The sequence below is a fragment of the Phocoena sinus genome, chromosome 17 (assembly GCF_008692025.1).
Source record: "Phocoena sinus isolate mPhoSin1 chromosome 17, mPhoSin1.pri, whole genome shotgun sequence".
NCBI classification, from domain to species: domain Eukaryota; kingdom Metazoa; phylum Chordata; class Mammalia; order Artiodactyla; family Phocoenidae; genus Phocoena; species Phocoena sinus.
Genome location: NC_045779.1, coordinates 38,332,948 through 38,353,819, shown reverse-complemented (window position 1 = coordinate 38,353,819; position 20,872 = coordinate 38,332,948). Strand labels below are relative to the sequence as shown.

At 40.3% G+C, this 20,872-nt stretch overlaps 1 protein-coding gene across 2 annotated transcripts in view; it reads left to right on the top strand.

The window, feature by feature from the left end:
• Positions 1 to 9,198, top strand: part of RAD54B (RAD54 homolog B) — a 96,317-nt gene extending 87,119 nt beyond the window's left edge. For both annotated transcript variants that reach the window (XM_032610503.1, XM_032610501.1), the window contains 4 exons: positions 3,496 to 3,757; positions 5,278 to 5,344; positions 5,535 to 5,732; positions 8,930 to 9,198. In XM_032610503.1, coding sequence (XP_032466394.1) covers positions 3,496 to 3,757; positions 5,278 to 5,344; positions 5,535 to 5,732; positions 8,930 to 9,147 — 745 coding nt within the window. In that variant the 3' untranslated portion in view covers positions 9,148 to 9,198. The remainder of the gene's footprint in view (positions 1 to 3,495; positions 3,758 to 5,277; positions 5,345 to 5,534; positions 5,733 to 8,929) is intronic.
• Positions 9,199 to 20,872: the final 11,674 nt, after the last annotated feature.

Below are 20,872 nucleotides of genomic sequence, written 5' to 3'. Positions count from 1 at the left end.
GGTTTTCCACATCTGAGCTGCCTATGCACAAACATCTTCTAAACCTTTAAAATATGTAGCTAGAAGTTGCTCACAGTGTTTGACTTCAGGGATAGTATTACTGTCTACACCTGATCTACTGTGTTATTGTTAACTAGAACCGGATAGTTCTATTTTCGGTCTATAGGCAGAACTCTTCTGCAGTGCTTTTGTGCATATTGAGATGAATTAGAATTGGGTGGAGGCATATCTGAGAACTCCTGGCTTGTCTGGCTGGTGGCCCTTTTATGGAGTTTTTAAAAAGAATACTTCAAAATTTAAAAAGTTCCTCTTCCCTCCTGGTTGTTGCATTCACGCACTAGGCTTCATGGCTTGGAGAGTAGAGTTCATGCCGAATTCTACCCCCCTGCATCTCTTGGTTGGACAGTCTTGTGCTGGGTGCAGCTTGCACTGTACCTGACATGGCAGCCTTGCCTACAGATTTCAACTGCTTTCAGGGACAGTATAGTGACCATAAAAATAATAGCCTTGTTTGAAAGTGGTATGTATGTGTGGCGGGGCTCTAGACCTCTGGAAGGGGATTGTCCAAGGCTCTTTACCAAGATAGTCACCTATCCCATCAATCTACATCTAGCCTTGTAAGAACTTGTTGGGGGAAAATATTCTAAAGCCAGATTTCCTCCAGTCCAGTAAAGTTGTATCAGCAAAACTATGTTTAGATAATGTTATTCATCCCCGTAATAGTATAGAAAAGGAAGGGAAAAATGACTGAATTATTAGTATAGGAATTTTGACAGATTGCATAAATGGTCTTAAGTTCTCCCTCCCTATATCCACGTTCCTTTGCTGGGTAACTTTGGGTGATCTACCATTCTGATCTAACTTTGCTGGTCTAGCTTGGCTGATCTACCATCAGCCACATGATTTGAATTGGTCCATGAGGTGCTGGCAAACATGGCAGAAGAAGAGGCTTGAAAAGATCTTGTGCAGTGGGGCTTGTCCTCCTTTGTGCTTCCTGGAAACTTTTTGTCACCATGTGAATAAGCCTGGGCTAGCCTGCTAGAGGGTAAGAGACCTGAGAAACTCAGATGAGGCTTCCCAGCCGAGGCCCCTCACCAGTCAGCCAGTTCCCGGTCTACTTGGCAGCTGACTGCAGATGCTTGAGTCAGCACAGCCACGACCAGCAGAGGAACCTCTTAGCTGAGCCCAGCCCAAATTGCCAACCTACGGAATTGTGAGCTGAATATAAAATAAATGGTTGCTGTTTTAAGCCACTGAGTTTTGGTTTGGTTTGTTAAGTAGCCAAAGGTAACTGATACAGGAATACAAATATACATGATCTTTACCTTGTTAGCATAGATAATTAAGATAATTCTAACTGTTAAACATTTGCTTTATTTTAAAAATTTCTAGTGCTAATAATTATCCCACTAGTTATAAAACTTGTAGGTAATATTCTTGATCTGTTTTTTATTTTTTGCTTAATTTATCAAACTTTAGCTATTATATAAATTCTGGTTTGACTTTTTAGCATATTTTATTGTTTAAAATTTTTATTTTATCAAAATGTTAAAAGGGCTTATCATGAAAAAAGACAGGAGTTCATAGTTCCATCTCTCCCCCTTTGCATCCTGTTTCTCAGAGTCAATCACCAGCTCCCATTGTATGTTGCCAGACCATGTACTTATACGGCTATTTCTTGTCTTTTCCATATTTTCTTCATGAAAAACTCTAGCAATTTTTCTTCATTCTTTATACATTGAGTTATAATCTCTTTTTAAATATGATAATGCTTTTTGATAGTTTCCCATGGCTTTTATTTTATTTTATTTAGTTTTTGGTGGCACGCAGAACTTCCCTGACCAGGGATTGAACCCTTGCCCCCTGCAGGGGAAGCACAGAGTCTTAAACACTGGACCACTAGGGAAGTCCTGAGTTATAATCTTGATGTGCCTTAATATGGATCATGTTTTCATTTATTGAACTGAAAACTCTATAGTAAGTCGTTTTAATCTGAAGATCCCATGTCTGGGAAGCAGCTTCTTTCACAAAACAATTTTCTTTTGTTTTATTTGGAATTTCTGTCAGTCATATATTGAACCTCATGGATTGATTCTATAATTCTTTTTTCTTTCCTCTCCTATTGGTCATCACTTTTCCTTTTTAATCTTTTTCCGGGAAGATTCTCTTTCTTTCTTCTAAATCTCCTATTAAATTTTTATTTGGGCTGTCATTTTAAATTTCCAAGATAATTTTCTTATTCTTGATTGTTCTTTTTTATTGCCACCTCTTCTTGTGAATGCCATCTCTTATATGAGGGTATTAATTATTTCCTTAAAATTGTCTTCTGTTTCCTCCATTGCTCTGTTTTATTCATGTTTCTTTTTTTCTGTTTATTTGTTTTGGTTTCTATTTTTCATGTTGGAGGCTGGCTTCAAGTAGCTGGTGGCCCTTGGTGTCCATTTATATTTAAGAGTAAGGCAGTAAAACACTAACTGAATGCTCTGTGTGCATGGGCAGGGCTTGTGGACTGCTGACCTGCGTTAGGTAACAGGTAGCGAGCTGGCTTTTTTACTTGGGGATTCCCTATCTGTGGACCTTTTCTCTGGGGTCATTCAAATGAGTCATTCCAGAGGTGAATCTTCCAATAATATTCTTGGGGTGTGGAATGTGAGAGGAATGCTTTGCTGCTGGTGTTCTGGGAGTTGGCAGAAAAGGGGGACTGGAATCTTACCATCCATTTTGCAGACCTTCATTTTGGTTTGTCACTATATCCCTGCCTTCTAGAGTTCCCTGGTCTAAGTTTCTTTGGTTTACTTTCTCCAGAGAATAAACATTCCAGTTGAGAAAGAAAAGCCAACTTAGTTACATGGGATGAGGGCCTGAGTTCTACTTACCAGTGCTCTTGTAATAGCTCCAGTCTAAACTCCTTTCTTCTGAGCTGGCTTTACGAGATTATATGGTGTGAATGAACTTGTACTTGTTTCTTATTGGAATCTCTCTCTTTGGGCACTTAAGTTTCACTTTCTCTGTACTCCTAAGCAGGTCACCATTCCACTATTCTCTGTTTTCATATATAAATGTCTCCTGTTTCATTAAAGATAGAGTTTGTCTTTCTGTTTCTTATTCTCCTGCTGTTCTTAGGGTGACTTAAGAGAGGTAAAGAAAGCAGAAAGTTCTTTACTCCACTATTTTGATGCTGGAAGTCTCTTAGATATTGACTTTTTTTTTTGGCCACGTGGCTTGTGGGAATCCCAGCTCCCCAACCAGGGATTGAACCTGTGCCCTCAGCAGTGAGAGTGTAGAGTCCTAACCACTGGATGGCCAGGGAATTCCCTCTTAGATACTGATTTTAAAATTGAATTTGAAGGAGAATCTGTGTTTTAATTGTACAAGGTCATTGTTGGATGTTCTATAAATATCAGTGATAGTATTATTGTGGTATTTTCCTTCAATTAAAAAAATCTAATATTGCTTTTAAATTGTGTATAAAGATTCTTTCTTTTTGATTGACAGGGTGGTGTTGGTATCCAACTATACACAAACCTTGAATATTTTACAAGAAGTATGCAAGCGTCATGGATATGCTTATACAAGACTTGATGGACAAACACAGATCTCTCAAAGGCAACAAATTGTTGATGGCTTTAATAGTAAATACTCTTCTGATTTTATTTTTTTGTTAAGTTCAAAAGCTGGTGGTGTGGGACTTAACCTTATTGGAGGATCTCACTTAATTCTCTATGACATTGATTGGAATCCAGCCACTGATATCCAGGTACGACTGTTTATGTATTAAACAAACATTATAGAATGCCTATGGGGGATACAGGGCCTGCTGGGGATATGAGGAGGATGATGATGTATAATAACTGCTGCATATTGAACCCTTATTTTGTATCAGGCACTCTGCTAAGTGCTTTACATCTGTTTAATCTTCACAATAATCCTACAAGTGTGGATATTCTAAGCCCTGTTTTACAGATGAAGTTATGGAAGTTTGCTCTCAGTCACATAGCTTATTAGAGGCAGAGCCAGGATTCACACCCAAACCTGTTATGTCTCCAGGCTCTAATATACTGTGTAGTTGGGCCTTCAGGATCCTCATGACCATCAGGGGAAGACAATAAAGTGTTACAGGTGCTATGATCAGTGTTTGTGCAGGGTATGGTAAAGATATAAAATTAGCTTATTTAGGGAAATATTTCAGAAGCAGCCTTTGGTTTTCTTCAGAATACAGTCCATTTTCATGTATTTTGGGATTTCTACCTATGGATTTGCACCTCATATGGTATCTGTGTTAGGAGACCTGGAGACAACCCTCGGGTTCAATGATTCACTAGAAGGACTCACAGAATCAAGAAAAACAGCTATATTCATAGTTAAGTTTTATTACAGTGAAAGAATACAGACTAAAATCAACACAGGTAGAAGGTGCATAGGGTAGAGTCCAGGAGAGACCAGGCACAAGCTTCCAGTTGTCCTTTTCCACTAGACTTGTATGGAACAACACTTAATTTTCCCAACATTAATGAGTGACAACACATGGAATGGTGTCAACCAGAGAAGTTCACTTGAGCCTTGGTGTCCAGAGTTTTTGTTGGAGGTCAGTCATGTAGACATGGATACCTGTGTGACTGACCTTAGTTGCTCAGTCTTCAATCCCTGCAGAGGTCAACTGGCCCAAGTCCCCACCTAAATCACACTGTTAGCATAAACTACTTAGTGTGGCCCAAGGTCCCAAGTAAACTAAGATGCTCTTATAGGGCAGGATACTCCAGGGCTTCCAGGAGCTGGTTGAAGGCCCGACTTTTCTTTGGAATGTGCAAGGTTTGAACATCAACCTTTTACTGTACAGTATCAGTGATAAATCCTAACACCACAGAGATCTACGTAGAGCCTGAGCTGATTGCAGGTATCCTAGGGATTCCTTAGGGGTGAGTCATTAGCCTCTTAGACTGAGAATAAGCCCTCCATGCTATGCTATACTTGATTCTTTGCATTCTTACTGCCCAAACTCGCTGTCCCATTTTTTGACGCAGATAGACCCTCTCACTGTTGCATGGCGCCCTGTAATTATTTTATAGTACCACAATGAGTGTTCATTCATCCCTTTCCTTATCCCAGGAAAAAAATTTGAAGTGGAGAATGCTTAGGTATGCCTGGGCTTTGTTTTTTGAAGCTATAAGTGAAATCTAGAATTCCTAATCTTAATTGTATTAATGCAAGTTGCTTATGTGGCAAGGGTTATCATTAGTTTCTACTTGTACTCTCAGAATTCTCGTTAATTTTCTATAGGCAATGTCTAGAGTGTGGAGAGATGGTCAGAAACATCCTGTACATATTTACAGACTCCTAACCACAGGTAATAACCCTTCAGTGTGACAAAAATGTATTCCCTTTGAATAATTAAAGATTCTTTTTGTTGTTAATCTGTGCTTCAGTATCAGGAATACTGTTATTTTGTTAGCTAGTATACTAAGAAACATGCTTTACCCAACAAAAATAACAGATGTAAAGATCTGAAGGAAATCTAATGAATGTTTTCTCTTCAGGTACGATAGAAGAAAAGATCTATCAAAGGCAGATCAGTAAGCAAGGTCTTTCTGGGGCAGTTGTAGACCTAACCAAGACATGTGATCATATTCAGTTTTCAGTAGAAGAGCTTAAAAATTTGTTCACATTACATGAAAGTTCACATTGTGTTACTCATGACCTGCTTGACTGTGAATGTACAGGAGAAAATCATACAGGTTAGTTGTATTTTAATTGTTACGATGATGAAGTTAATTGGTCTCCCTTTAGTAGTTGAAAATATTTAAATACAGAATAACTAAAATAATTACCCCTTGCATATGTTAGTTTTCTTTTCTCCTCAGGTCACAGGGCAGCTGCCACATGGGTATTTGAGAAAATTTTAGTTAGAACCTTATTAGTTCTCTCAATTCAGCTTCTTATTTACGAATCAGTTGTGAAAAATTTGGCCTATTGGTAAAATCTTTCAAATCCTGATAATAATGACTTCAGAATTAGGGAAATGTTTTTAATCCTTATTTCTGTTTCACAAAAAAACATAACACTTGACAGAATAATCCTACTGTCTAGGATTTTGTGTAGAACTTTTATTTTTAAAAAGTTTATTTTGTGTAGAACTTATTCCTAGTGAGGTCATATTTTCCGGGGCAGTAAGCGTGAGCTGCCATACTTCTCAGTGCTTCATGCCCTGCTTGTGCTGCTTAAATGAGGCTGACAGCGTCAACCCTCCAGAATTAGTACCATTCAAATAGGTACTGGATCAGGAGTAGCACTTGAGCAACCAATGTCCAGTAGTTGGAAATCACTTGATAAATTGTGTTGAGATGGGTTTAAGAAGTAAAACTGTATAAGACTAACATGGAAGAATTTACATTTTATATAATCCACACTGATCTTCTCTATAGTATGATTTTTCCATCTTAGTAATTTCTTCTCTTATTATTTCTCTTTTCCCCTGTATTTATCTAAATTTTTTTTTTTCTTATTTTCTAAAGCTGAATCCTTAGCTTAATGGCTCTCAGTCCTCTTTTCTGAAATGGGAATTTAAGGCTGTAAATTTTCCTCTAAGCTGAATCTCATAATTTTCATATGCAGTCTTTTTATTATTCAGTTCTAAATAGTTTTTTTCCATTATAATTTATTCTTTGGCTCAGAGGTGTTTAAAAGTATGTTTTATGATGTATTTTAGTTTTTGTTATTGAATTTTAGCTACTGCACTGTAGTCACAAATATGGTCTGCATGATATTGATTCTTTGGAAACTAGAGACTTGGTGTGTGGCCTGGTGTGTTTACTTTGTAAATATTTTTGTACATGAAAAGAATGTGTATTCTCTTAATTACTTAGTTTAGAGTTCGCCATATTAGTCAAATTTTCTGTTACCGAATTAGTTTTTTCTTATTTTACAGATTTAAAAATTTACTAATTTAACTGAAAAATTGATAATATATTTACCTGTCTCAACTATTTAAAAATATAAAATGTATATGGTGAAAACTCTTCCTCCCATAATGCCGTCATCTGCCTAGTTTCTAGTCCTGCTACCCTATGCAAAACCAGTATTATTAGTTTTATGTGTATCCTTCTAGATATATTTTTATGCATATGCAAGGAACTCTTGCCCAGTTTTTCCCCCAATAAAGGGTAGTGTAATATGTGTATAGTTCTGTACCTGTTTCATTGAATAGTATCTTGAGATCTCCCGTATCATTAAAGAGTTTCCTCATTCTTTTTTTCTCTCAGCTATGTAATCCTCCGTTGGATGAATAGACCATAATTTATTCATCTGACCTTACAGTTGTATAATTAGGTTCCTTCCAGTCAGTATATATCTTTATTTGTACATCTTTTTCTATATCTTCAAATATCTCTATAAGGTAAATTATCAGTGTTGCTGTGTCAGAGAATATGTGCATTTGTAATTCTGATAGGTCTTGCTAAGGTGCCCTCACTGGGGGTTGTATCATTTATACCCCACCAACAATATACTATTTCCCCACAGCTTTACCAGTTTAGGATTATCAATTGCTTGGATTTTTGCCAATCTGATAGTAAAAGACATGGTATATTGGTCTAGTTTTAATTTAATTTAACCTTATTATGAGTGAAGTTGGGTGTATTTTCCTATGGTTAAGAGCTGTATTTCCTTTATGTGAACCACCTGCTCATATCATTTGCCCATTTTTCTATTAATGACCTAATTCTGTGTTAGGCATATCTGTTATTGAAAGAGATATGTTAAAATCTTACAGTATGACAGTGGATTTGTCAGTTTCTTGTTATTCTGTCAATTTTTGCTTTATATATTTTGTATCTTCTTTGTAAAAATTTTTTCATTATTATTCATTTATTTTATTATTATGTAGTGATTGCATTATCTCTGATGTCTTTTGCTTTCATTTTGTCTTTAGTTAACGTATTACACTGACTTTTTAAAATTTTTATTGGAGTATAGTGGATTTACGATGTGTTAGTTTCAGGTGTACAGCAAATACACTGACTTTCTTATTGTTAGTATTTGTCTGGTATATCTTTTTCTGTTCTTTTATCTTGAATCTTTCTGTGTCCTTATGTTTTAGGTATCTTTCATGTAAATAATATGAGGCTGGATTTTCTATTTTATCCAGTGTGATGTTCTCTTTTTTAAAGATTTAATTTTATTTATTTTTGGCTGCATTGGGTCTTCGTTGATGCACGCGGGCTTTCTCTAGTTGCGGCGAGCAGGGGCTACTCTTTGTTGCAGTGCGTGGGCTTCTCATTGCGGTGGCTTCTCTTGTTGCGGAGCACGGGCTCTAGGCACGTGGGCTTCAGTAGTTGTGGCACGAGGGCTCAGTAGTTGTGGCTCACGGGCTCTATAGTGCAGCCTCAGTAGTTGTGGCACATGGGCTTAGTTGCTCTGCGGCATGTGGGATCTTCCTGGACCAGGGCTCGAACCCACGCCCCCTGCATTGGCAGGCGGATTCTTAACCACTACGCCACCAGGGAAGCCCTTGCTACAGAATATTAATGAGTTTGATTATGGAGTGTTAACCCACATTGTTACAGTTATGTTCTGAATTTGGAAACATATCTGGCTCCACAGGCTTTTAGGTAAGAAACTGTGGACCTGTAATACATCTCTTTGGATGATTAATTTGTTTAATGTGTATTTCTCCTGCTAGACCATAAAGTCCTTGAAAACAGAGACCATGTCTATTTTTGTTCACCATTTTGGCCCCCATTGCTCAAATCAGCACATTGTAAACAATTTATAACTATTTGTAGAAGGAATGAATTAATTGAATTTGCTTATTTTAACATAAACCATGGTGATCAAATGTAACAAATCATATAAACTCATTATATATTTAAAAAGTATTGTATGTAATAGGATATTGATTGGCCTAAGGATTTCCTCATTGTTTTACTTATTTCAGGTGATTCATTGGAAAAATTCCCTGTCTTTAGAAATTGTCAGCTTGGTACACATCAGCAGAAGTCTGACTCCCTGAAACCTGTCTCCATGTCACAGCTGAAGCAATGGAAACATTTTTCTGGAGATCATTTAAATCTTACAGATCCTTTTCTTGAAAGAATAAGAGAAAATGTGTCATTCTTTTTTCAGAATATAACCAATCAAACTACTGCTATATAACCCCCTTTAAAAAATTAATCTAGGGCTTCCCTGGTGGCGCAGATGGTTGGGAGTCCGCCTGCCGAGGCAGGGGACACGGGTTCTGTGCCCCGGTCCGGGAAGATCCCACATGTCGCGGAGGGCCTGGGCCCGTGAGCCATGGCCGCTGAGCCTGCGCGTCCGGAGCTTGTGCTCCGCAACGGGAGAAGCCACAGCGGTGAGAGGCCCGCATACCACAAAAAAAAAAAAAAAAAATTAATCTAGTAAGTAAATGTAATTTTGGAAAACAAATAGAATTATTTTAATTATAATAATATATTTTATTGCAAAATGTATTATAGTTTTGATATAATAATCAAAACTGAGTTGTTTAATTTTTTGTATATATTCTTAAATATTGAAACATTAAAGACATACTTGTATCATCCTATAATTGTTTATTAATAATTCTGTAATTCATGCAGTTTCATTAAGTAATTTCTAAGGAATTTTCAGTATTAAAAGGTAAAATGCCCTGTTTCTATCTTTGGGAAATCTAAACTGATTAGGAATATTAGACAGATGTGGGAGACAACTGAAAAATTTGGTAAGTTTAAACTACAGCTCAAAGGAGAAAGAATCAGAGACTAGGATTGCTAATGCTGAAGATTCAGTTGGACATAATAGTTGCTGCAGGGCGGTTTGGGTGAGAGTGGTCTGTGGGTTGTGGCAGGATGCGGAGGAGTACTGGACACTTCAAAGCACCGGTTTCTAATCTGGGACTTCAGACTGTAAAGCCATGTCCAGCAAGCATTGTTTGTACTCTGGTTAATGGTTCAGCTACCATCATGTCAAGGGGTTTCTGTAGTAATTTTTGACATTAAATAGGAAGTTTTAATGTACAAAGCAAGCTTTAGAAGACTGAAGTCTGCAAGGAGAAAGGAGTTACTCATTTAATCTCCAATTGGGGTTTCTGCAATCAGCTTTTGCTTCCTTTCAGGGAAATTTCTTTTAGACTGAATATTGTCTTGAGATGTTGAATAAAGACTCAATTGTGTATCATCAAATCTGAGTTCTTTGGATCTGTGGTGCCATGCCTGGGCACTTGTACATCTAGGATTCATGAACTGGCAGTTTGGGGATCAAGTTTGTCGGTAAGGAAGTAGTCAACTAATAAAAAGCAAAAATGGTGTTTCTTGGCCCTTTGTATATGCCTCTTATATGAGGCTTTGCATATAAAACGTCTTCCAATATGTATCTTGTATCACATATTCTCAGGTGTAAAATCTTAAAAAAAAATAAGAGACTAGCAACTTTATTGTCTATCTTAACTGTAGTGGATACTAGGGTGTATTGCCCAGATTGCCCCCTTCAGGACCAATGTGCTCATTTACCCATCTATTGGGGGTGCTGCCTCTGACCACTCATAGCCAGATCTCTCCCTAAGAATATCCCACAGCTGAAAGGAGCTCAAGGTTACCCTCCCTCCCCTGGGTGGCTGGCATCCAGTGATTTGTTGTTGCAGGGTAGAAAGGCCCAGCCTCCTTGCCTCAATTTGGGACAACTCTTCAGGATCATTCCAGCTCCAGAGCTCCTCAGTTGAGGCCGGTGTTGCAGCTTCATTGCAGTCCAGCTTCTCTGTCTTTCCAGTGCCTTACAGATAATCGTGTATTATAAGTTTTGCTTTATACCACATTTGAAAAATAGACCATGACGAAATGAATTACTATTTGTACATTCACAGTGTTGTACAATCGTCACTACTATCCATTTTCAGAAGAGAGTTCTCTTCTTAGTGTGTCCCTTCCCAACACTCAAGGCCTCCATCCCAGCCACTCCCTAGTTGACAAATGCAGTGAACTCTGCAGTCTTTATCTTGACTTCTGTTCACATTAGGTATTGGTAAACTTCTTGAAATTCCTGCCTTTCTTAATTTTGATTAAATGATTAAACTCATTTGTCATTCCACAGATATTTATTGAGTACCTAGTACATGCTGGACATTGTCTTAGGCGTTATGCCTATAACAATTAAATAGGCAAAGTCTCTGCCCTCATTGTGCTTTCGTTCTAGCACCGTGAGAGTAATACACATATATAATATTGTACATGGTGATAATTGCTATGAAAAGAAATAAGCAGAATAAGGGAGATACTAAACAAGGTGGGGATGGGGGTTGCTATTTATATAGGGTGGATTTATGCAGAGACCTGAAAAAACTGAGGGACTGAGAACCATGACATTCTCTGGAAAAAAGTGTTCCAGACAGAAGGAACCACAAATGCAGAGGTCCTGAGACAGGTGAAGGAGTGTTCAACATATCTGAGAAACAGCCAGAGGCCGTGTGGAGAAAGTAAGAAGCAAGTTAGAGCTGAGGTGAAAGAGGCAATTGCAATGGGGGATCAAATGTTACAGGGCATTGAAAACCACTTTGAGGGCTTTAGTTTTTCTCTGAGGGAGATGGAAAACCTCTGGAAATTGAGCCAAGGAAAGTCATGACCTGAGTTGCTCTGTGATGAGAACAGACTGTGGTGGAAACAATGAGATGAGTTAGGAGGCTCTTGCCATAATCCAGTCAAGAGGTGTTGGTCATTTAGACCAAGTGGCAGCAGGGCAGTGTTGAATTCTGCATATTTTTGAAGGCAGGGCCAATAAGATGTCTGAATGAAAGGTATAAGAAAAAGAGAAAAATCACGAGTGATCTTGGAGTCATTTGGAATCATCGAGTTTCTGGTCTGAGCCAAAGGAGAAGTGGAGTTGCCAGTTACTGGGATAAGAAGACTGGGAGAGGAGAGGTTTGTGGGGGGAAAGCACAAGTTCACATTTGATTATGTCAAGTTTGATATGCCTATTAGATATCCAGTGGAGATGTCAGATAAGCAGTTTGGTACATGAGTTGAATTCAGAAGCATTGGTCAAGGCTGGAGATAAATTTAGGATTTGTCAGCATGTAGATGGTATTTAATAAAGTCATGAGATTGGAGGATATTACCTAGGTAGTAAGTGTAGCTACAAAAGAGATAGAACGAATATTATAGTGATAAAAATAATAATGGCTAACATTTATTAAGTGTTGATTACTGTGTTCTAAATGCTAAGTGCTTTCCATGCATTAGCAACCTATGACATAGGGTTAGTATTGTCTTAGATGAATTGAGTTTTCCTGTCTGTTCAATGATATGTCCAAGGGTAGTTGTGAAGCTTAAATGAAATAATATATGGCCAGCCAGGTAGAGAAATATTATCTTTTTCTTTTTTCTTTTCTTGTTGAAGTATATAGTTAGTTCACAATGTTGTGTTAATTTCAGGTGTACAACAAAGTGATTCAATTATACATATATATCTATTCTTTTTCAGATTCTTTACCCTTATAGACTATTATAAGATACTGAATATAGTTCCCTGTGCTATACAGTAGGTCTTTGTTGTTTATCTATTTTATATATAGTCATGTGTATCTGTTGATCCCAAACTCCTAATTTATCCCTCCCCACTCCCTTTCCCCTTTGGTAACCATAAATGTGTTTTCTGTGTCTGTGGAGAAATATTATGTTTACTGAGTTCAGAAAAACACGTGTTAATACTTGGGTGAGCCTTTCAAGACCGTGGGTGTTGGTTGCTGTCAAAGTGTAATGGAGGAAGGAAAATTTGGAAGTTTGGAGACCATCTGAGAGGGAAGGGTGAGGGGAGAATACGGAGGGACTCTGGGACTGGGTTAGATAAGGGAAACTCTCTGTGATGAGAACCAGGGAGGATATTTGAATTATAGTTGTTCTCCAGTTGGTTGTTTGCTAAGTAGTGTGGAAAGTAACGTTCCCTTCATCTCTGCCCCACCCTGAAATCTTGCCAGAATTTCAGAAGAGAGGCTGAGTTTGGTGAGGGAATCCACGTGACATGGGACAAAGGCAGCGTGCATGACACAGCAGCCCAGAGGCTGAGAAGCACAGTGCCCAGCCCTTGGGAATCGAGGAAGCCTCTGGGACTCTGACAGGCTGGAGGTTTGCGGGGGTTCAAACTCATTGAATGCAAGTGGTAAAGAGTACGTGTTGGGCTTCCCTGGTGGCGCAGTGGTTGAGAGTCCGCCTGCCGATGCAGGGGACACTGGTTCGTGCCCCGGTCCGGGAAGATCCCACATGCCGCGGAGCGGCTGGGCCTGTGAGCCATGGCCGCTGAGCCTGTGCGTCCGGAGCCTGTGCTCCGCAACTGGAGAGACCACAGCAGTGAGAGGCCCGCGTACAGGAAAAAAAAAAAAAAAAAGAGTATGTGTTAACATCTGGTTTACACATACAAAGCACCTCTTCTGTGGTAGATACTCAATTTATAAAAAATTCTCTTCTTTCGTCCATCATCTACTCCTAGTCCGTACCTCTGCTATGTAGCATTTAACATAGTTTGTAACTGTTTATTTACCTTTCTCCCTCTCATGCTAAGCTGAATTCTTTGAGGACAGGGATTTTATCTTATTCATCCTAGTACCTCAGTACCTTGTATAGTCCCTGGTACAAGACAGCTACTTTTAAGTAAGAAATGAATGAATGAATACTTCATTGTTTTTCCCCCTTAGCCGCCATGATCGGGTTCCTTGCTCAGAGATCTCAGTTCCAAGGTATTTTTAAAGCCTTTTTCTGAGCATGGAGCTATGCTTGACACTGAAGGAGGCAGAGCCAGCGATTTTTTTTTTCCCTTCTGGCAGCATAGAGATTTCTCTTTTTGATTCCATGATTTCCATCAATCTGCACGAGCTGACAAAAGCTGTCAGCGCAATGGGTATTATTTGAGTTACATACATGATTCGTTTCTAATTACACAAATACACCTTTGACACATTCATGTGAAAATCTTGCTCTAAATGACAACATAAATACATTTTAATCACATTCAAATACATTTTAATCACATTCTCATTAGGACTGAATCACTAGTGATGAATTAAAACGTGAGCGGCTCTGATCTGTAGAATTCAACTTCCTGGCAGCCTATCCATCCATTAAACAGGGTGTATGATAAAGGAACAAGTCAAAAAACCCTGCTGTCATTTTGTTTCTGAGTATTGCAATCTAGGCGTACATCACATTGCCTGGCAACTTTATTTATATATTTATGTTAAAAAAAATATTACCCCCATTGGGCTTCCCTGGTGGCGCAGTGGTTGAGAGTCCGCCTGCCAATGCAGGGGACACTGGTTCGTGCCCCGGTCCGGGAAGATCCCACATGCCGCGGAGCGGCTGGGCCCGTGACCATGGCCGCTGAGCCTGCGTGCTCCGCAACGGGAGAGGCCACAACAGTGAGAGGCCCGTGTACCGCAAAAAAAAAAAAAAATTACCCACTGATAATACAGTATAATTCTATTTCCAGTATCGGTGTTCATTTTCTTTATTATTTATTTATTTATTTACTTATTTATTTACTTACTTAGTCTGCGCCGGGTCTTAGTTGTGGTATGCGGGATCTTCATTGTGGCATGCAGAATCTTTAGTTGCCGCCTGCAGGCTTCTTAGCTGTGGCACGCCTGCAGGATCTAGTTCCCAGTGCAGGGGTCCCAGGATCGAACCCAGGACCCCTGCGTTGGGAGTGGGGAGTCTTACCCACTGGACCCCCAGGGAAGTCCCTTGCCTGGCAACTTTAGTGTTTGTCATATTAATGTTGGCAAGATTGAAATTCTGTGACTTGCAGCAAACAGCATGTATAATCAGCAGATGGCACTGTTTCTCTGAGTTGGTTCCGAATTAGTATATTGGGCCTTAGAGGGGTTTGTGGACATGCTATTTTTGTTGTTGAAGAAAGGATGCAACTAAGGGGTATTATTTTCTCTTACCTTGTGTGGCACAGAGTTTTTTTTTTTTTTTTTTTTTGGTTTAGAATAGCTTCCTGTGGCACTCTTCTATAGCTGGTCTGTGTTCTTTGCTTCAAGCCATTACAAACTTTCATCCCCTGAGATCCCTTGTTGTCCACAAAATCAAAACCAGTTCAGCATACAGCTTTTATGGTTAAAAAAAAAACTGGGAAAAAAATCTTTATTGATGCAGACAGAATGGTTTGTTGGAGTTTGTTACACTTATTTGAAAACCTAAAGTGTTAAATGTAATTTAATCTTTATTAAAAAAATTATAAATCTCTTTGAGTAAGAGATAATGAAAATCCAACAAAGCAGACCAAACAATTCCTTTATTTTTATTCTTTGAGGAAATATCAGCAAATACTGGACATTTTTGAGTAGTTTTAAATATGTTTAATGTCATAGGTAGGGACGTAGCATGGGGTGGGAGGGAAGCTCACTTCAACGTCTTATCCCTCATCTTTGCTGTTATCTTTATTTTTATATTGATGGAAATATTTGGTCCACATAGATGTTCATACTGTCACAGAACAGTATAGAAATGATATTTTACCGTCGATGCAGTTGATTTGATTGTACCACCTGTTCTGCTCAGGTCGTTCAGATTGACAAACTCACAAGACACAGTAGGCTGCATCCAGCTCTAGGGTTACTTATATTCAGGATGGGGAAAAAGAAAGCATGTACTGTAAAAGCAGAGCAGAAGTTTCCTGACTCCAGGTAAGGCTTCCAAATGTCGCAGCCACTCTGTACTTGGGGTACACGTGGTCATGGGAGATAAGACTGAGTTGGTGTGGACAACCTCAGTTACTGGGAGCCATCAGCCCTGGCGTCCTTCAGCCTTTATGCCCTGTTGAGGTTGGGGAATAAAGAGTCAATATGGAGGCCAAGCTATCCCTTTCATTATCGACAGTAGCTTAGTTGGTGGACTTGGCTTGAGGTCTGTTACCAAGTGAGTATGATACTGAGCTCTATGCTGCCAATGAGGAAATGCTTCCCTGGGAAAGCTATGACATGGAGGCACTAGGAGAGCTTGGGCTTTCTATGTCTCGTCAAGCAGGAAGGAGGTGGAAATTTTTTTATTGAGGTAAAATTCGCATCACATAAAATTCATCATTGAAAATTTATTGGGGACGTCCCTGGCGGTCCAGTGGTTAAGACTCTGTGCTTCCACTGCAGGGGTCACGGGTTTGATCCCTGGTCAGGGAACTAAGATCCCTCATGCTGCAAGGCACGGCCAAAAAAAAAAAGAAAAGAATTTACTGAGGTGAGGTTCACATAACATAAAATCAATCATTTTAAAGTGAATAATTCACTTCCATTTATTATATTCGAAATGTTGCTTAGCCATCACCACTCTCTTATTCTAGAACATTTTCATCACCCCAAAAAGAAACACTGTGCCTATAAAGCTTTACTCCCAGCGCTGGGGTAGACTGTTACCATTATGGGCCCTCTCATCTTCTGCTCTAAATCAGTGGCAAGGAAAGGAGGGTGACTGAACATTTGGGGTCCTGGAGAGGTTATTCCTCAGGGCGGCTGTGAGAGGAGAGGAGGTATGGGGAGTGATGGATGGTGTGTTGAACAAGGCTTCTAGTCTGACTACTCTGGTCCCTCAACCCACCTCCCAGCTGTCAACATACAAATTCCAGTGGCTTCTAGTACAGGTTTATGTTAACTTTCCATTTGTATTAGCATTCTCTAGAGAAACAGAATCAGTACAGGGTCAGTCTCCTTTACTTATAGTCATCTGATCGTAATCTTTAATCATATCTAAAATATACCTTCACCACAGACTTTAGACCAGTGCTTTACTAAACAACTGAGCACCATAGCCTAGCCAACTTGACACAAAATTAACCACCACACCATTCATTCTTATTTATTTTTAGTTAGTAGCACCTTTATAATATTTACTGTGTGCTAAGGATTTTTCAAAGTGCTTTATAAATATTAACTTATTTAGTGTACTTATGCTTATTGAGAATCCATTATATGTGCACGTGAATACAAATCTTGTGTATGAATATAGATCACGACTTGTTAGATTGTTCCCCAGATATGTTTCCCCCCCACCACCATTCATCTACTTTCTGTTCACCCTTCATCACTTTACTCTTTGATTTGGACTTATTGACTGAGTTTCCTTTTCCTGGGCTGCATCTCCCCCTGCCCCTGCATTCCTAGAGTCTCTGCTGCCATTCTGTGGCTATAATTGTCAGAGAATCCAAAATAACAGGAGCTAAAATGAGGCAGAAGTTTATTTCTTAAGTTAAAAGTCTGGGTTGGTAGTTCAGGCTGTTGTGATGATTTCAGTCATCAGGGACCCAGGCTCCCAGCTTGCTGCTACCCCTCTGTTCTTATTATGCAGCTTCTGCCTTGCGGTCCAGACTGGCTCTAGCAATAGTCTCTGTATTACAGCAGACAGGAAGGAGGAGGACAAACTCTTCACTTGAGGGCCCATTCTTGAAATTGCATGCCCCACTTTCACTTACATTGGCCAGAACTCGTCACATGCCAAGGTGGAATTATTCTTGACAAATGCGCCAGATAAGTCAGCCCTTCTCCCAGGGAATAAAGGAGCAAAGAGAGGCAGGGGTTATATTAATCGAGCCCTCTTTACTGGAATGTTGGGAAAGAAGCCCATCCCCCTAATAATGCTCAGTCTGCACAATCTTATTGAACATCAACATATGGAAAACCATTCACTAGACAACTGGGGATGATGGGGAGTGTGGTATCCAATAAGATTTGAAAAAGTAGCTTGTAAGAGGGCTTTGTGAAGAAGACTGATGTACATATAGGCTACGATTCTTTCAGGCATTGTTGAATTTATTTTCAAGTTCTGGACAGAGTGTGATTATTTATATGATTGCTATTTAATCTGTCATAATGAGAACAGCAGTAATGCTAATAGCCTGTGGCTTATATCAGCACTTGGAAATGTTAACACAGTAATGACTATTTTCTACTGTTAGCAATAACCATCACAATAGGGTGTCACATTAACCTTTATTCTCTGAATCCTGTTTATATTTTTAAGTTCAATCGCTGGAATAGCAGACACTGCCAGCTGTATTATAGGAAACCAGTTGCTGTTATCTGTCTCCCTTTATTCATTCACACCTTCTCAACCATAGGAGGAAACCATCAAGGAGAAACTCCTTGTTCTCTTCATGAGGCCTCATTAAACATGGTCAGGATGGAAATGTAGCCATAATTTGCCCCAGGGTTGGCTTTGAAAATCAGTTTCTAATTAGGGGCCAGCAAAAACATGTAGCACTAAGGCCGTTGTGGGTGACACTTTGTTTCTTTCTTCCTGACGTTTATGCTCCCTTTGCTCAGGGGCAAAGCTAAGTGAAGACAGCTCACGGTCCACCAGAGTCCATAAGCCGTGAGGAGGGGCCCACGGCTCTGTCATCTCAGCTAGAACAAGGGACTTTGCTCATCCCACAGAACAGCCACTAACGCGCTCACTCTTATAGTTGATGAGGAATTTCTGGAGAGGAGATTAGGGAAAGTAGGAAGGGTAGGCAAGTGTTAGGGAGCAAGAGGGAGGTGACTGACGCGGAACCAAAGCCCCTGTTCAGGTCCCAGTCCATGGGCTACTTTGTAAGACTGAGCAATAGTCCACTCTGAACATTTGTTTGAATCCTGCAGTGCCTGGGGGTGTCTGTGGAAGCCCCTGTGACAATGCCCAGGGTGATGGGGACATGGTACCTAATACTGGGGCATCCATTTTTAATAATTTGGTAATTTTGCTCTTATCAACAAAGGAAAAAAAAATTCTGCTTTTTCCCTCCAAACCTCATTCTTCTCACAGTGAGAGTCTAAGTCCTAGCAATGGCCTCAGGTAGACATGATCTGGCTGCATTACCTTTATGACCTCATCTTGCCTCAGTAACTCCACTCCATGCCTACCATCCTCCTCGCTGTTCCTTGAATGTCAAGCAGGCTCCCGTCCAGGTGCCCTGCGGCCTGGCCCATAGTGAGTAGATTCTCAGCAACTGATTGGGAACTTGAATTGAAGGAAGGAGTGTCCAATGGTATCTAACCTTTTCTATGGAAACAAGAAGGAATGGGAGACAGGAAAAAGCCGTCAGATGAGTACCAAGACTTTCCTTGTAGTGAAGGCACTTTTAAAAATGGGTTTTATGGTCCGTTACCCATATTGACATACTGTTGCCGGAGACAAAATTCTTAGGTGTCGCTGTACCCTTGAAAGGTAATTAAGAAAGAACTGCATGATTGAGAAGGTTGACTGGATGCCAAAGAGCATTGATGTTTACTTTTCTTATACACTAAGACCCACTATCAGTCGTGGAGAGCTAGAGCCTTAAGAAAACACAGTAAGTGGCGGGCGTGTGAGTGGGTGGGGAGTCAGGATGGTGGAATAGGAGGCTGCAGAATTCGTCGCTCCTTACAAGTACATCAAGAATTCATCTACAGATGGAACAGTTCCCACAGAGCATCTACTGAACATTAGCAGAAGACTTCGGACACCTAAAAGAATGAAAGAAAGAAGAAAAAAGAAAAGAGGAATCAAAAAAGGGACCAGCTAGGAGATGAAAACATCATAGAGATTTGTAGATGTGTTCATGCTTTGTGTAGCTTCTTTAAAAAACATTTTTAATAGTAAAAAATGAGTTATGTGCTTTTAAAAAAGTTACAAACTTCTAGTTGTAAGATAAATAAGCACCAGGGATGTAATGCACAAAATGATAAGTATAATTACCACTGCTCCATGTTATTTATAAAAGTTGTTAAGAGAGCAAATCCCAAGAGTTCTCATCACAGGAAAAATATTTTTTTCTATTTTTTTAATTGTGTATTTATATAAGATGATGGTTGTTCACTAAATTTATTATGATAATCATTTCATGATGCATGTAAGTCAAATCATTATGCTGTACACCTTAAACTTATACGGCACTGCATGTCAATTATATCTCAATAAAAGTAGACAACAAAAATTAAAAAAAAAAAAAAAAAAAAAGGGACCAGCAACCCTGGCGGGAAGCTGAAAGTAAGCAGAAGTCCCCACACTCAGGAAAACTCCGTCACGGTGGGGAAGTCAGCTGGGACAGAAAAGGACCTTCAGGGGATCAAAGGAGAATGCAGCAGATGTTCTGTGGAAGGCAGGACAGAGTAGGAACTGCATGCAAGGTCTCCACCACAGCTCTGCACATTCCAGCCTGAATCATGAGTTGCCTGTTGCGAAAGGGGGCTGGGTGCTGGAAAGTGGAGTTTCCAGCGCAGACCCAGGGAGGGGACAGCTGTTGGCTGTGAAAAGACAGCCTGAAGGGACAGGAGTAAGGAGCTCCACAACCGGGAAAGTCTGCAGAAAAAGCCTGAGATACCATAAAAGTAAGGTGTCATTGTTGAGTGGTGTGCAAGGGGCGGAGCTGCCATTATAACCCCTCTCCCCAGCTGCCAGCTTCTTCCGCCTCCGTGGGTGCTGGGAGGGGCTCCCACCTGAGCGGACGTCCTCCCCCCTCGGGCCGGGGTCTCCTCCATCCGCCCGGGCTTCAGGGCCCAGAGCGCTGCCAATCCCAAAGCCTCCTTGGGAATCAGCCCTGGGTGTCCCTGCCTGAGATGAGAGTCTGTCAGTGCTGGTGGAGGCTGGGTGCTAAAGCGTGGGGTTGGGAGGATGGATCCGGGGAGAGGAACGCTGTTGGCTGCATGGATACAGCAGAGGGGACGGGAGTGAGGGGACGCGTGACCAGGAATGCCCCCAGGGGAAGCATGGTCTGCCTGGAAAGTGAGGCGCCATGGTTGACAGGTGCGATGGGGGTGGGGCCGCCACCGCCCTCATTCTCCAGTTCCTCCTCCGTGGGCACTGGGAGGGACACCTACCAGAGCAAGCACACCACAGTCTGTTCCAGTTGCCTGTCAGTCCCGCTGCCGCAGGCAACTTGTAGACACTTCAAC